Source organism: Anser brachyrhynchus (genome assembly GCF_964034855.1).
Source record: "Anser brachyrhynchus genome assembly, chromosome: 8".
NCBI lineage: Eukaryota > Metazoa > Chordata > Aves > Anseriformes > Anatidae > Anser > Anser brachyrhynchus.
The window spans coordinates 27419405-27432722 of record NC_137702.1 but is presented as its reverse complement, the minus strand read 5'-3'; the positions used below and the strand labels follow the sequence as shown (position 1 = coordinate 27432722).

The 13318-nt window shown below is 38.3% G+C and overlaps 1 protein-coding gene across 3 annotated transcripts in view; it reads right to left on the bottom strand.

Annotated features, from left to right (window-relative positions):
- VAV3 (vav guanine nucleotide exchange factor 3) overlaps positions 1 to 13318 on the bottom strand; it is a 175078-nt gene that overhangs the window by 102737 nt on the left and 59023 nt on the right. For all 3 annotated transcript variants that reach the window (XM_080603587.1, XM_080603585.1, XM_080603586.1), the window contains exons 3-4: positions 3661 to 3719; positions 2663 to 2728 (exon numbers count right to left, since the gene is read on the bottom strand). In XM_080603587.1, the coding sequence (XP_080459713.1) occupies positions 2663 to 2728; positions 3661 to 3719 (125 nt within the window). The remainder of the gene's footprint in view (positions 1 to 2662; positions 2729 to 3660; positions 3720 to 13318) is intronic.

Sequence of the window (13318 nt, the reverse complement as noted above, 5' to 3'; positions counted from 1 at the left end):
ATAGGAAAATTTCTACAGTAAACAGATTAATAAAATTACCTAATGAAAAGAATCCATTACAAGAAATTAAGTCCATTAATTGTCTTTCCTCAATGCATTTAAAATATGATTGTATGAAATCAACACAACACTGAAGGCTGAATCAATTTATAACTACACAGAAACTAAACCAGGCATGAAAAGAAGCTTGTCAGGACAGTTTTGTCAGGAGGTACTATACAACCACTCTTCACTTCATCCCTTTTCCCACCACAATCAGAGGCATGGAGCTGCCTCTCTTGACTGCCTGGCATCCTGCTGCAACGCGGGACAGTGGCACAGCATCCTTCCTGCCTAAAGAAAAAATTACCTGGGCTAAATTGCACTTAACACTTTGGAGTAAGCAGCTGAGAGTCTGCACATCCGTGCCATAACTTAGTGCCTTTTATCGTCACATAGCAGCCCTCAGCTACCCAAAATTAAAAACAATCTTTCAAACTGAAAAATCAGTTTAACAAAATAGGATAAGCAAAAGTAGTGTTCTTCTATTACACAGACTACAGAAATATCTCAGCATAAAAATCAATTCTCAGCTCTACCCTCAGCTAATTCAGCTTCATTACAGTCAGTCCTGTAGGAGTTTTGCCTACTTCACACTAAGACTGTACCTAATCCATAAGATGTCTTGCCCCCATATTTCTTACAGTATGTCTATAAAAAACCTGAGAAGATATTGAAAGTAGTCTGGTCATAGTAATACAGAAACTTGATCAGATGTGCTGCTAATCTGGGCATTTTTTGTTGCTTGAAAAGAATGCTGAAATCCTTCAGAGTGAAAAAAAGACTCAGGATTGGACCACTCAGATGCAAGACTAGAATTAGGAATGATGACCATTTCTGTTGGCGGACTGTCAGTGCTCAAGTACATCCGAAGCTCTACTGGCAGAGACCCATGATTTCGAACAAGGCAACATAAAACGGGATTGCTACCAACGCAGCTTCCACTCAGACAACTTAGAAATTTTAGACCAAATCGTCATGTCTGTGGTCAGGGTAACATACACAAACTAAGCAAATTCCTTATTTCTCATCAAATACACCATGAATATTTTTTTCCATAAAGGACATCTGGAGGATAAAGAAATAGCATTGGAAGCTCCAATAAACAGAATGATAAGAAAATATTTATAGGATCCAACAGACAGATTTAGAGATACCGCACACGCCCCTTCCTTTTCCAAGGGACACCATGCCCTTGACACTCAGGTGCTCCAGGTTAGTCTGGCATTTCAGCTTACAGCAGTGATGAAGGTGCACTAGCATTTCACATTAAGCATTAGCAGCTGTTTTAGATGCAGCACAGACATACTGCATTTTACCACATATGCTCTGGAGAACAAAAGCTGGTAAAAAGGTCAAAAGGGGATAGAAACATTTAACCATTACAGCTCTGACAAAAGGCCTTAGATCCATTCTAAATTCCTTAGACACCATTTAGACCCAGAGACAACTATTTCAGTCCAACACACTTCACTAATTAAGAGAAACTCAAAAATGCAGGCCACTTGCATCGTTCACTGGCACTTATTTCTTTTTATGAAGAGGGTACCTCTTAAATTGCCTCCTCCACAATTGTGACAGCCTGTAAGTATCAAACTTCAGCAAGTAATACTTGTTATTGCTGCAAAAGACCATCTACCAATCTCAAGTTCTTTGGTATTCTGTTGACCTTTTTTTTTTTTTAAATGAAAGACCACCTCAGTAGTGAATTTGTATACCTATATAAGAACTGTTAAAAATATTTGCTGATAGTACTAACACCACCACATCTAAGAATTGAAGACATCACTGCTAACCCACCTGGGACTCAGAGGAATCTGTAGCATCTACCTTCCACATTTTTAGCTACACCAAGTGAAAAGCAGCTGAGATAGCCAGTCAGCTGCAAGAGAGGAGAACGTTTTGTAGAGAAGGTGGTAGGTCAACTAATGCAAAGTGTGGTGGGGTTTTCCCTTTCCCAGTAAAGAAAGGAAAGTAGCTGCTGGTATGACCAGCAGCTACTTCACAACATCACAGCAAGCAACATACTGTGTGGAAAGAGATGGAGACCCGTGATTTGAGTACTGGTGAAGTTTGAGTTTTGGGACAGCATGCACTGACTATGCTTATCCATCATGATTCCTAACAGATCTTGAAAGGTGCTAGCTAATGGTATACAGAATGTTCATGTCTATCTCACGTGTGCCTCAAAACAAATACAAAAATGGGCAATTAATAATCTTTCAAACACTTACCCAGAAAGTCAAATGCACTTATACAAATAATTTGTAGTTGTTTTTTTTTTTTTTCCCCAAGATCAAGACCTTCTCGTTGGGTTCCTTACAACTGAGAATTCCATGAAAGCTTTCTCATAGTTCAGACAAATTATTCAAAAACGAATTCACAATTCAGTTTGTTACCAGAACCCTTCACAAAACATGCTTCTTTATATATACAAATTTATCACAATCATTTAGATAAGCTTTCATCATTAATTCTTCCTGGTCATCATAACGACTAACCAAATGTTTTTAAAACAAATAAATTCCCCATTCTCATCAAAACCGTTCTACAACATCATTAAAACAGTAGTGTGCAACTGAAAAAAAACATCTTTCATTTAACTAAATTATTTATGACATACTCTATTAAATCAGGAAGACCTTTGTAGACATCTTCATCATCAACACTTTCTTCCGTAGGGAAAGGTCTATAGAAAGAAAAATATTCTAAGTTATAGATAGCATTAGTCTAGTGGCAAAGTGGTTTTGGTCTGGTTTCTAATATTTTCACACAGATTACTGTTAAGGTTACCATGGTATATATTCTTTCCTTTCTCTGATGAGCAGTAAACATATATATTTAGTCTTGGCTGTATGTATTGATACTTGATAAAAACCCTACTGCATAGTGGGATTATATATCATCACTAACACATATTATTGACAGTTTTTACCGTGAATTCTGAATTTTTAACATAGTAAGTGGATTACAGGACTAGCTGGAGATTGGGAGTAAGAGGAGTTGTTTTGTTTTAGAAACACCATCCATTCACACATAAGATTGCTGAATCACAGCACTCAAAAAAGATGGAGAATTCCCAAGTTAAAGCATGCAGTCTTTCACCTTCTCTCACAGCCCGTGTTTATATTCATGAGGTTAGGTTTAGTTGCATTTGTCTGTTGTTTTTTTTTGTTGTTGATGTTGTTTGGTTGTGTTTGTTCTTGTTTGTTTGTTTTGAAAACAACAATTGCACCAATTGGACAGCTTTACTGATTTCTGTAAGGCAGAAACAGGAAAAAGTCCATTCTTCCTTCACCCTGATTATGAGTCCAACTTACAACCCACATCACAATTATTGGACAAGTTCTGTAATACTAACTGCTTATTTGTCTACTCCATGTTTCATCACAAGAAGGCTTCAGGCACTTCAGTAAATGTACCAGAAACAGAAGATAACCTTCAGAGCTTTCATGTATCATCCACTTCCAGATGAACTGGGAGACAGATTTCTACTTCTTTCGCCTGATCATCCAAACTCTTGTTAAAATGCTTAGTCTACCTATATGGCCTCCAACGGCTATTCGAAGGAACACCATGCAAGAGGCATTATTCCCACCATTCACTAGGCCAATAACATACCTTATTCCTGTTGCTATTGCAATAGGCGTGCGGGAAAGTTTTGAGAGTGTTTCTATCACCTGAAAAAAAAAAAAGAAAAACTGTGATTAGTTCTAAGAATGAAAGCATCAAAAAAATCCTATTTTGATCACAGCAAATGATACAGGTAGACACGAATTCTGGCCATGCCACATACTGAGTGCTGACTTGCACAAATTTCCTATGATGTGGTCTTCAGCTCTTGTGTATTGATGGAAGTGATGGGAGCACAAAGAAAGCACAGGGAAATTTCTTATTTACAAGTTTCAGCACAAGTTAAAAACAATTAAGGCAGACTTAAAACCAGGTCATGTGGTAGTTTTAAGTTGGACCTGGATGCAATTGTAACCAGATTTTCTTACAGACTGCTCTGAAGGTTTTTATCTACAGAAAAGTTTTCACTAGAACTTTTCCAAACGCTGACCAGAAGAGGGAGCCAAATGACAAATGAAAGCGCCTTTTTCAGAACTTGCTTGCAAAGTAAAGGTAATCTTTATTAGACAAATAGGAAAACAAGCTACGAATTTGAGCTCATAAGCTTTTTTTAATTTTAGGTGATAGCATCAGTCTAGGAGATCCCGTTCTAAAAAAATACTTCACATAAGGACCCAAGGTTATACACAATAGAAGGAGAACATTAGGGTGGGTAGAGAATATTTGGTCACGTACAAGTAGAGATTTTGTTGTCAGCTGCAGTACAAGAACCAACTAGTACTCTACCTAGCACGTCCTCTATGTCACAAATGATTTCCTCTTTTTTTGAGCAGTTTCAGATTGGCCAATCTTATTTGCGCGAGAGAAAAAAAAAAAAGCCAAAATGACACCCAGTAGCAATTTCCATACTTGCAACAACAAGGTTCCCTGAACTTCCCAGGAGTTTCAGGATGGGTCTTTACAACTTAAAATTCTTAAACTGAAGTAAAATTTCCTGAGAAAGTTTGTACCAGTAGGATTAAAATTCAGGCATAGCAATGATTGTTCCATGGAAATTGTGAATAAAGTTTACAATTAAAATTGTTTATTTTTGAAGTTCTAATTACAAGACCAGACTGATTATAAAGCTCACAGAGTTAAAAGTACATCTCTCAGAGGAAGGACAATGAGATGTTCACACAGGAAAATGACAAAGTAAAACCACAGAAAAGAATCGCAAACTACAGAGCCTAAATTGAAGTAGAAATGCTTCCAAAGTGAATCAAGTTTCATTTGTTAAAAAACAATTTCAAAAGTGAAATAGGTTATACTGCCCCAGTCGAATAAATGTTTGGGGTTCATTTAAGCTATTGTAAAAGTTTACACTATGGAAAACCTGGTTTTGTTTAATAGAAAAGGCACAAAATATTGAATACAAATAAATCTGCCATGTACATAATTAAAGGTTCAGGCATGGTTAATTCCCCTAAAAAAACTAAATATTGCAATACAAACTAGACAAAAGTTTTCAAAATTAAAAATAAAGTGAATAAAAACCTTAAAATTATTTTACATTAGTCAAAAGGTCAGAAAGGAAAAAGATTTTTAAAATATCTTGCTTATTTAAAACCAGGTGAGTTCTGGTTTATATACAAAGGAACAACCTGCCTCCACAAATCTGACAATCTCAGCACTGACCCGGGCAAGGAATGCTGAGTTGTACGAGAAAGGCTCTACGGGAAGTTCACTGGAAATTCAATAGCTGACAAGGTGATCTCTCCTGACAGATGGGTGAATATTGACTGGCAAAATAACAGGAAAAGAGGTTTAATGATTATTGAAAAAGAGAGAGGCAAGTCTGGTGAACTAAATATCCCTTTCCTGTTTCAACGTGTTATTTCTCAGCACACGCAACATCAAACTACTACACCCACGCAAACCCTTTTCCTTAAAGGGATTCTCGCTTATCTAGCGTAATCACTCCGAAGTATGGCTTACTCTTTATAACTAGTTATGGTTGTTTGAAGAACATAGAATGAAAATCTGGACAAAAATATGGATTTTATTAAGATAACTAGCAAATGGTATTCCCAAATTTACTGCCAAATTGTATTTTGCAGCTATTAATAGAACAGAAACAAAAACAAGTGTTAGAAATTGTGAGAAAAAGACTTTCAGGAACCGATGTAAAATCTCCCTTAAGAAAAAAACACAAAGCTGAAGAAGCCAGAAAAGTGTTTAAAGGAACATGCTGAAAAGGAACCATAACGAGAGAAAATGGAAGGCAACCAGTAATTTTCACTGCTCCGGGAATAGAGAGGGTCTGGCACTCCATGAAGAGAAAACTAAGTGACAGAAAGCCAAAAAGCAGATTTCTATCAAAATCTGAACAATGGATAACCCATTAACAAGAAAATGGCCATCACTGCAACAGCTGTCACTATCTCAGCAGAAATATTGTGTTCTGCAGAAGTAGGTGATGAAGAGTGGTCATGCTAGCATCACAAAAGAAAACACTGGGCAGAGACTGCTGTTCTTCTATCTGAAAACAATTAAGAACCAAAGACCATTAACCACACAATGTTTTTAAAGTTAAAATACCTGAAAACGGATGCAACTTCTACAAAATACAATTTGATGCTTGCTCATTGAACACCCCTATTAAAGCACAACTTAAAACTTCACTGTCTGGAAACATAATGGGTTCTACTCGAGGATTTTGTTGTTGCTGGGTTTTGTTTGTGTGGGGGTTTTGTTTTAAAAGAATTCTTAGAAAATGTCAGGATACACACCACACTTGTACAAATATATGAAACCAACGCTTCTGGTCATACTAGAATTGATTCACCATCACATGTGTAAATTTTTTTGCTTCAACATTTTGTAGGGGCAGAGAAAGATTTTCTACTTCTCCCACATGAAATCTCAGTTGTTTCTAATGCACTGCAGACATTCTTCAGACTTGGCTTACTTCTGACTCCATAGGGAAGGTCTGAGTTATGGACTGGCTAAGTTGTCAGAAACACGATCCGAATTTTGAAAGAAGTTCATCAAAATAATCAAACTATCCCCAGTAAAATGTCTGGTTTTCAACAAACTGACCGAGAAAAAGACAGGAGTTTTCTGAACAGCTCTAGTTTCATGCCCAATACAACTGGTATGAGGGAACCTATAATATAGAGCCATTCTGAACTCCAAAATTACAGTGCACATGAATGTCCATAACATTCAATTTAAAAAAAAAAAAAGGCACAAGAAAAGCATTTTTTGCCTTGCTCTTTTGCACTCAGAGGAGCTTCACCCATTTTATCCATTTAACCCTAGATGTATTCCCAATTCTCTCCCACAGCAAGGACTCAAACGTATCACTCAGATGCTTCTGCACCTCTGAATGAGGCTAAACTGGATCCTAGTTTCAAGCGCAAAATTAGCGCTCCTTGCTCATACAAAATCCAGAACAAAGTTTCTATGGCTGGGACTACTCTACAACAAATAACTGTACAAAGGGCTGCACAGCCTGTCCACACACAATGTGACCAGGAATAGGCACTGAAAATTAGACGCTGAGTAAGGATTCACATTTATGCTCTTGCAAGCTATGACACATTAAAAATAAAAGCTTTATATTCCAAAACATCCTGCAACTACTACACCCATTCATGTAGTCAAAATAGAAGGCTCACTAACTCTGACTCTCCTACAGCAAACCATAAATCTGGAGGTGTTAGCAGGAGGCACATGAGGAGATCCCCCCCGCACCCGGCTCAACATGGCCGCTTCCCACGGACCAATTCTGTCAGACAGAGGTTGAGCAACTCTTCAGAAGTCACACCAAAGCCACGTTCACTTCAAGATGACGTGATCATCCAAGTCTGGTTCTCAGTATACAGCCAGTTTATGCAAAACATAGTGTGAAATTCAAAACTACGGCCCTGCAAGAGGAAGCGTACCTCGGCCTGCTCACCGGGGAGGGACGCTGCTCCTCAGCGTTGTTTCAGGCACAGCCAGCAACAGCCACAGCCTTGTGCGAGCCATTAATTTTTTACTTCATGAATTACTCCAACAACTTATTTTTTTGGCTTGATATGTTTCACTTGACTTGCTGTCATAGGTCAGGCTCTCCAGTTTATGTAAGGGCTTGCGTATCTCTTATCACAGTAATTTTGCAATTTCCTGCAGCCATGCCCTTCAGTAAATCACCTCAGGTATTCCTACACATACCTACCGCAGCAGTACACTAGAGGGACTATTTTACTTTTTTCTGTAGCCATGGCATCTCTGAATCTGAATTTAGAATGGGCCTATGTATTTTGGTCGGGTCAGTTTTCCATCTTGTTTCTTAAAAAGCAGCTTAAAAATCCTGCAGTTCAAAAGCAGACAAAATACCTTTTAGAAGTACTTTTCCACTTTTAGAATAAACAAAAATACATCATTTTGCAGCTTCCTGTCTCCCCAGACAGGCAATATTTCTTTGCTGCTGACAGCTGCTTTCAGTATTAAACCCATATTTCAATTTCTGATGTTTAGCTAAACTGAAAACATGAAGTGATCAACAAATGGTGATGGCAACAGTTTCAGAATTTGTGCCAATGAAACTTACGAATAACACTCACACATGGGCTGGACTGAAGCAGTTCAGTTCCCATGCATGCACTTACAAGAGGATGTGTTTTTCCAATACAAAAGTCACCACGAATATGTAACCATATTATATTTGAAGTTGTTTTGGTTCCTTTGTTTTCTCTTCAAAGTCTGTGCATCCAGTTCAGTATATGAGTGCCACATTTTGTTGACAACTCAGCCTTATTCCCTCCCATAAAGTAAATTTAGCAGATACATACAAGAAGAAATAAAGAAGTTACATTTACCAGTGAAAAATACTTCTAATACCAACCTACTTTTTGACATGCTGTTTTGAAAAATGCATGTTGGTTTCTTATCAACCAGGACTTATTTTCCTACATCAAATTTTGGGAATAGAAAAAAAAATCCCCACTTATACAGGAAAATTAATCGTTCAGAGTGTTGATCGTCTCTGGCTGCAATGTGTCCCCATTCCAGCCTCTGGGTTGGAATAGTGATCTCAAGCCATCTCACTTTAAGAAAACTTCAGAGATTAGTAACTACGTCTAACATACCCACTATCAACTAACTTGAAATAATGCCCCCTTTACTAGTAGTTGTAACTACTCCCAGGCTCAAGTCTAACCATGAAGACAATCTCATAGCTGCATAAGACAGCTTTACGTACCTTAGGTACCACCAACTCAAAAGAGACTACAGAGCTGCTATTACTTCCTCAGAAAAGCAGGCATACCTGTAGTTGGTTATTCAGACCGTTTCTGTCAAGATTTGACCAAGTCTTAGCATCTTTCACTTTTGTACGCAATACCAGCATACTGACCCCTTGTTTCTTCAATAACCTATTCAAAGCCCGTCTCAAGGACGCTCAAGTATCTGTTGACAATGAAGGCACCTGCTCATTTGATAGGGTAACATGAAAAATACTCTGTTCTGAAAGTGTACATGAGCTTCCAACCAGTTTCCCAACAGAATTTGTCAGCAACACATAACCATGAATATGAAATGGATTAGAATCTTTTGGAAACATAAAGAAAGAGTATTCCAAAGTACAGATTCTCGAGACTTGTGCATGTACATATTAATTATCTGCATATATATATACACACGTTTACCACAGTTAAGGGCAGATTATGAAAAACAAAAAGCTAAATCAACTACAAATGGGGGGGGAGGGGGGGGGTAACAAACTCTGAATTACTTGGGACATGGGTAATATTCATACAAGGCCAATTCCAAGTCCATCATGTTGAGCATGCTTCAGAGCCAGTACTGCCACTCATACCCACAGGCTGAGGGGGTTTTCATCAAGCTGTTTTCACTCATGCATCACATTGTAGGGATAGAAAATGAGCAAGAAATCTTCACTTTGCATACCTGTCACTCATGGATAAGATGAAATTGCTATACATAAATATGTTCTCAAATGACTTATATTAATAATGAAGTTTTATTATTTGCTACTCTGAGGAAAGCATCCTAAGTTTACCAGGCCCTGGACAGTCCTGGATCAATACTTCATTTGGCACTGAAGGGGGGAGCGCATATCTTACTATTTTACCGTAATCCATCATTAACTTTTGAACCAAAAGACCTCCAGGAACTGCTACATTGACATTTTCATTTAACCTGGCTGACAGATGTGAAAAACGACATGCAGCCAGACAACTCCAGGGCAATTACACACCTAACATATCTAACAAGCATATTATTCCAAGTAAAGGGTGTTAGTAAAATTGAACATTTTCTCTCCGTCTGCCTTGGTGTTTTAAGTGTTAGTACTCTGTATTGGTTCACATTAGTTTTAATTAAACCACAAGCGTCTAGCAAAGAATGAAGTCTTTTCAAAAAAGGCAGAATGAAAACATTTAAAAATGACCTAAAAGCAAACCCTTAGCTTCGCACCTCTAACAGGCCCTTAAAAATAAATAGTCAATTTCAATCTCCAGCTTTGCAAATATGCCTCTACTAAATACTGCCATAACATACAGTGAGGTGTCAAAGTTACACAGACACAAATACAGCAAAGAAAATGTACAGCCCTGGCACCCTCACCAGCATCTCATTAGGCACATCTTGGTCTACAGACATCCAGCACGTAGAAACCTAACAGCCTGGTTTTGACACAAAGCTTCACATACAGCTAAATACCGATTTCCCTCTCATTCAAATAATGAAATATAAGCTTTAGGTGTAGCAGTGAAATCTGAAGAGCACATTGAAGTCATTCATTTCCACAAAGGTGATCACCAGCCACGGGATGCCATTTCCTCACTGACATGACCTTCAGCTATCCTACTTCTGGTGTCTCTCACTGTCTGTTCTTCCATTTCCTCTGAAATGCATCCTCTAGAAATATACCTGAGGAATCCTCCATGGTTTCCCATGCAGGCTTAGTACCAGCACAGCAGTAGTAAATAGCCCAACCATTCCAGTGAGTCACTGTAGAGAAATTTACAACCGCAAGCCAAGTTTTTTTGTGACTGACAGGAGCCCGCCAGCAACTCTGAAAAAACAGTTTGAAACCAGGTGCCAAATGCTTTTCTGCACAGGGAGCAAGGGTAGAGCGACTGCTGTAAAAGCTGTTCTTGGCAGTCACGCACGTTTCCTCTGAAAACAGCCCCAGCTGCAAGAAGAGACCTCCACAGTGCTGCTGTGCTGGTCGGTGAAAGCATGGTGGGCTTAGGTTCAGACCTCCTCCTTCCCTCCTAGGCAGGGGATGCTATGTGCAGTGCATTGCCTTGGGGAAGTCTCGTCTTGCATCAGTTTTCTCCACTGTGTCTCCAGTGTCTTCATAGATAACGAAGTAACAGGAAAGTATTTCTCCAGACTGAATAAAAGAAATAGCCAAGAAAAAAGAAATGCTCCTGGGTGTTGTCTCCTCCTGTTTGTAGATAAGCTAAGTACAGAGTTGCAAACTACTGGGACTTCAAACACCCTGGGGAATCAACAGCTATAGAAGATGCAACATTTTCTCCAAAGCCTTGTAAAAAGAAGAGGTAAGGCAGGCAGTTCGGCATAAGGAAGGCAAGCAGAGCCAAAGAGAGAAGTGCATCATATAAAAAAAAAAAAAACCACTCTGAAAGATATGAGAGAACAGAAAACCTCATGTCTAAAAGAACAGTCCAAGGCTGGGTGTATTTTCCACTTTTAGGAAAAAAATACATAGAAAAAAATGAAGAGTTCTGTTGTGCTGTTTTTTTAACATATATTTACATATGTATTCCAAACATTTATATCTAGTTTCACTGCTGGACAGAAGCATTTCATTCCTTGCTACATTCCTTGCTCTCCTAAGAGCTCTAACTTAAACCAAGCAACACCCGATTTCATGTACTTACATTACAGATGTGAAGTATCCATAGCACTTCTCTCTAGGATGGTAGTTGAAATAGAAGCATAAATGTAGTTTCAAGCAATATCAAAGGACAGGTCAAACCCCATGCTAACCAACCCCTTCTTGCATGTCTTTGGCTCACTGAACGTTTTTAACATTTCATCCCTTTTGCAGGGAGCAATACCTCAGACCACTCCAACTGCTGAATGGGAGCAGTGGGACTGGCAGATGGATGCAGCACACACGACTCCTGAACATTACTTAAAATAAAAGGGAGAAGAAAAACTGAGTGTTCTCCGGGAATTCATAAGACACAATGTCATATTATTAGGAATATAATGAGCAAGTCTTTAATAACTAGTATCCAATTACGGACAAATCTATAGCCATTAAACAAGAGTTGTGCTTAAAAGCCCACTTTCAAGTTCAGTCTATGATGAAGCTACAGTTCCTAGTCCAAAAGCATGAAAGCTTCCCTAGACAGTTCTGCTCTTACGAGGAACTGAGAAAATCCAAATTGCACAAGCAGCATATTCCTCCTCAGCTCTTGGGTCGGTTTGTCCAGAAAGTCCAGACACTAACCAAAGACAGCAGTGGGGGAAGGGAGCCCCAGCAGCTGCTTCCTGCCTGCAGCTTGTGGTTTTGGTTCTATGAATACCTTCGAGCCCTCACCATGCTTTAAGGGGTTGGGTTTTTGTTTTGTTTTTGGTGGGTTTTTTGTTTGTTTGCTAAGATGATGTTGCCTGAAGAATGACAGTCTTCCTTCCTTCAAGCACTGCTTTAACAGCCAGAGCACTAAAACGCTGCAGCTAATAGCATGAGAGCAGACTACCGTGTAAAAGCTAGAGAATAAAGTAGGATTTTGTCCTTCTGGTGCGTTTATTATGTTTCAGGTTTTGCATAGAAGGCAAAGGAATACAAAACGAAACGCCCAGGACAGTTCTGTAAAATCTGTCTGTTGTTGAATCGTTCCAGTTCCCTTCACAATCAACTTTATTAGGGTAACCAATACTTACGAACAGCATTATCAAATTATATTCGGGCTTTGATCCAATGTTCTCTCCCAGCGCTTTGTACAAACACTCTTATTGACAATATCATATTTTTTACCTTATTTTATGAGGTAACACTAAAGGACCAATTAGTTTTTTCCTACATATTAAACACTTTTTAATATAGTCCTAATTTCTTCCTTAATATAAGCATCCTTTTTTTAATCCTTAACAACTAACAGTAGGAGTTTTAAAGGCATTCCGAGTTTGAAACACAGATTTTTTTTTTAATAAATGGATATAAATCATTGCTGTGTCTTGAAAAAAATCACATTTTTGCTACTGCCCTTGAACAGATTTCAAATGACTGTTTTGTTTTGTTTTTTAAATTTGAAAACAACAAGCAAATTATCTAAATTGAAAACACTAGCTATGGTGTTTGCACACTTTGTATACATTTTTGGTCTGCTTGACCATGGATGATCGATATTAGCATTAAAATGTTCTAGAAAGAAACAAGTGTTTTCATATTCATTATTGATTGCACCTCAAACAAATGCTACTTTAGGTATGCATCCTACAGTTTAATTGACATGTGGTTTCTACACTCCCACTGTATTATTTTTTATATTTTCAACCTATTCCTTGTCAACCTTGGTATCAGCAAGAAGGATATTAGGAGGAGACTGCATAAAGGAGCGTCTCTTCATCTCTTCTGCTAAAAGCAGAGGAAGATCTTTCGCTTCCTGTCTTGAGTGAAGTGTGCACCGCCACACTTCTCCCTTTCCTGAATTCACTTTAACCACTGACTACAAAT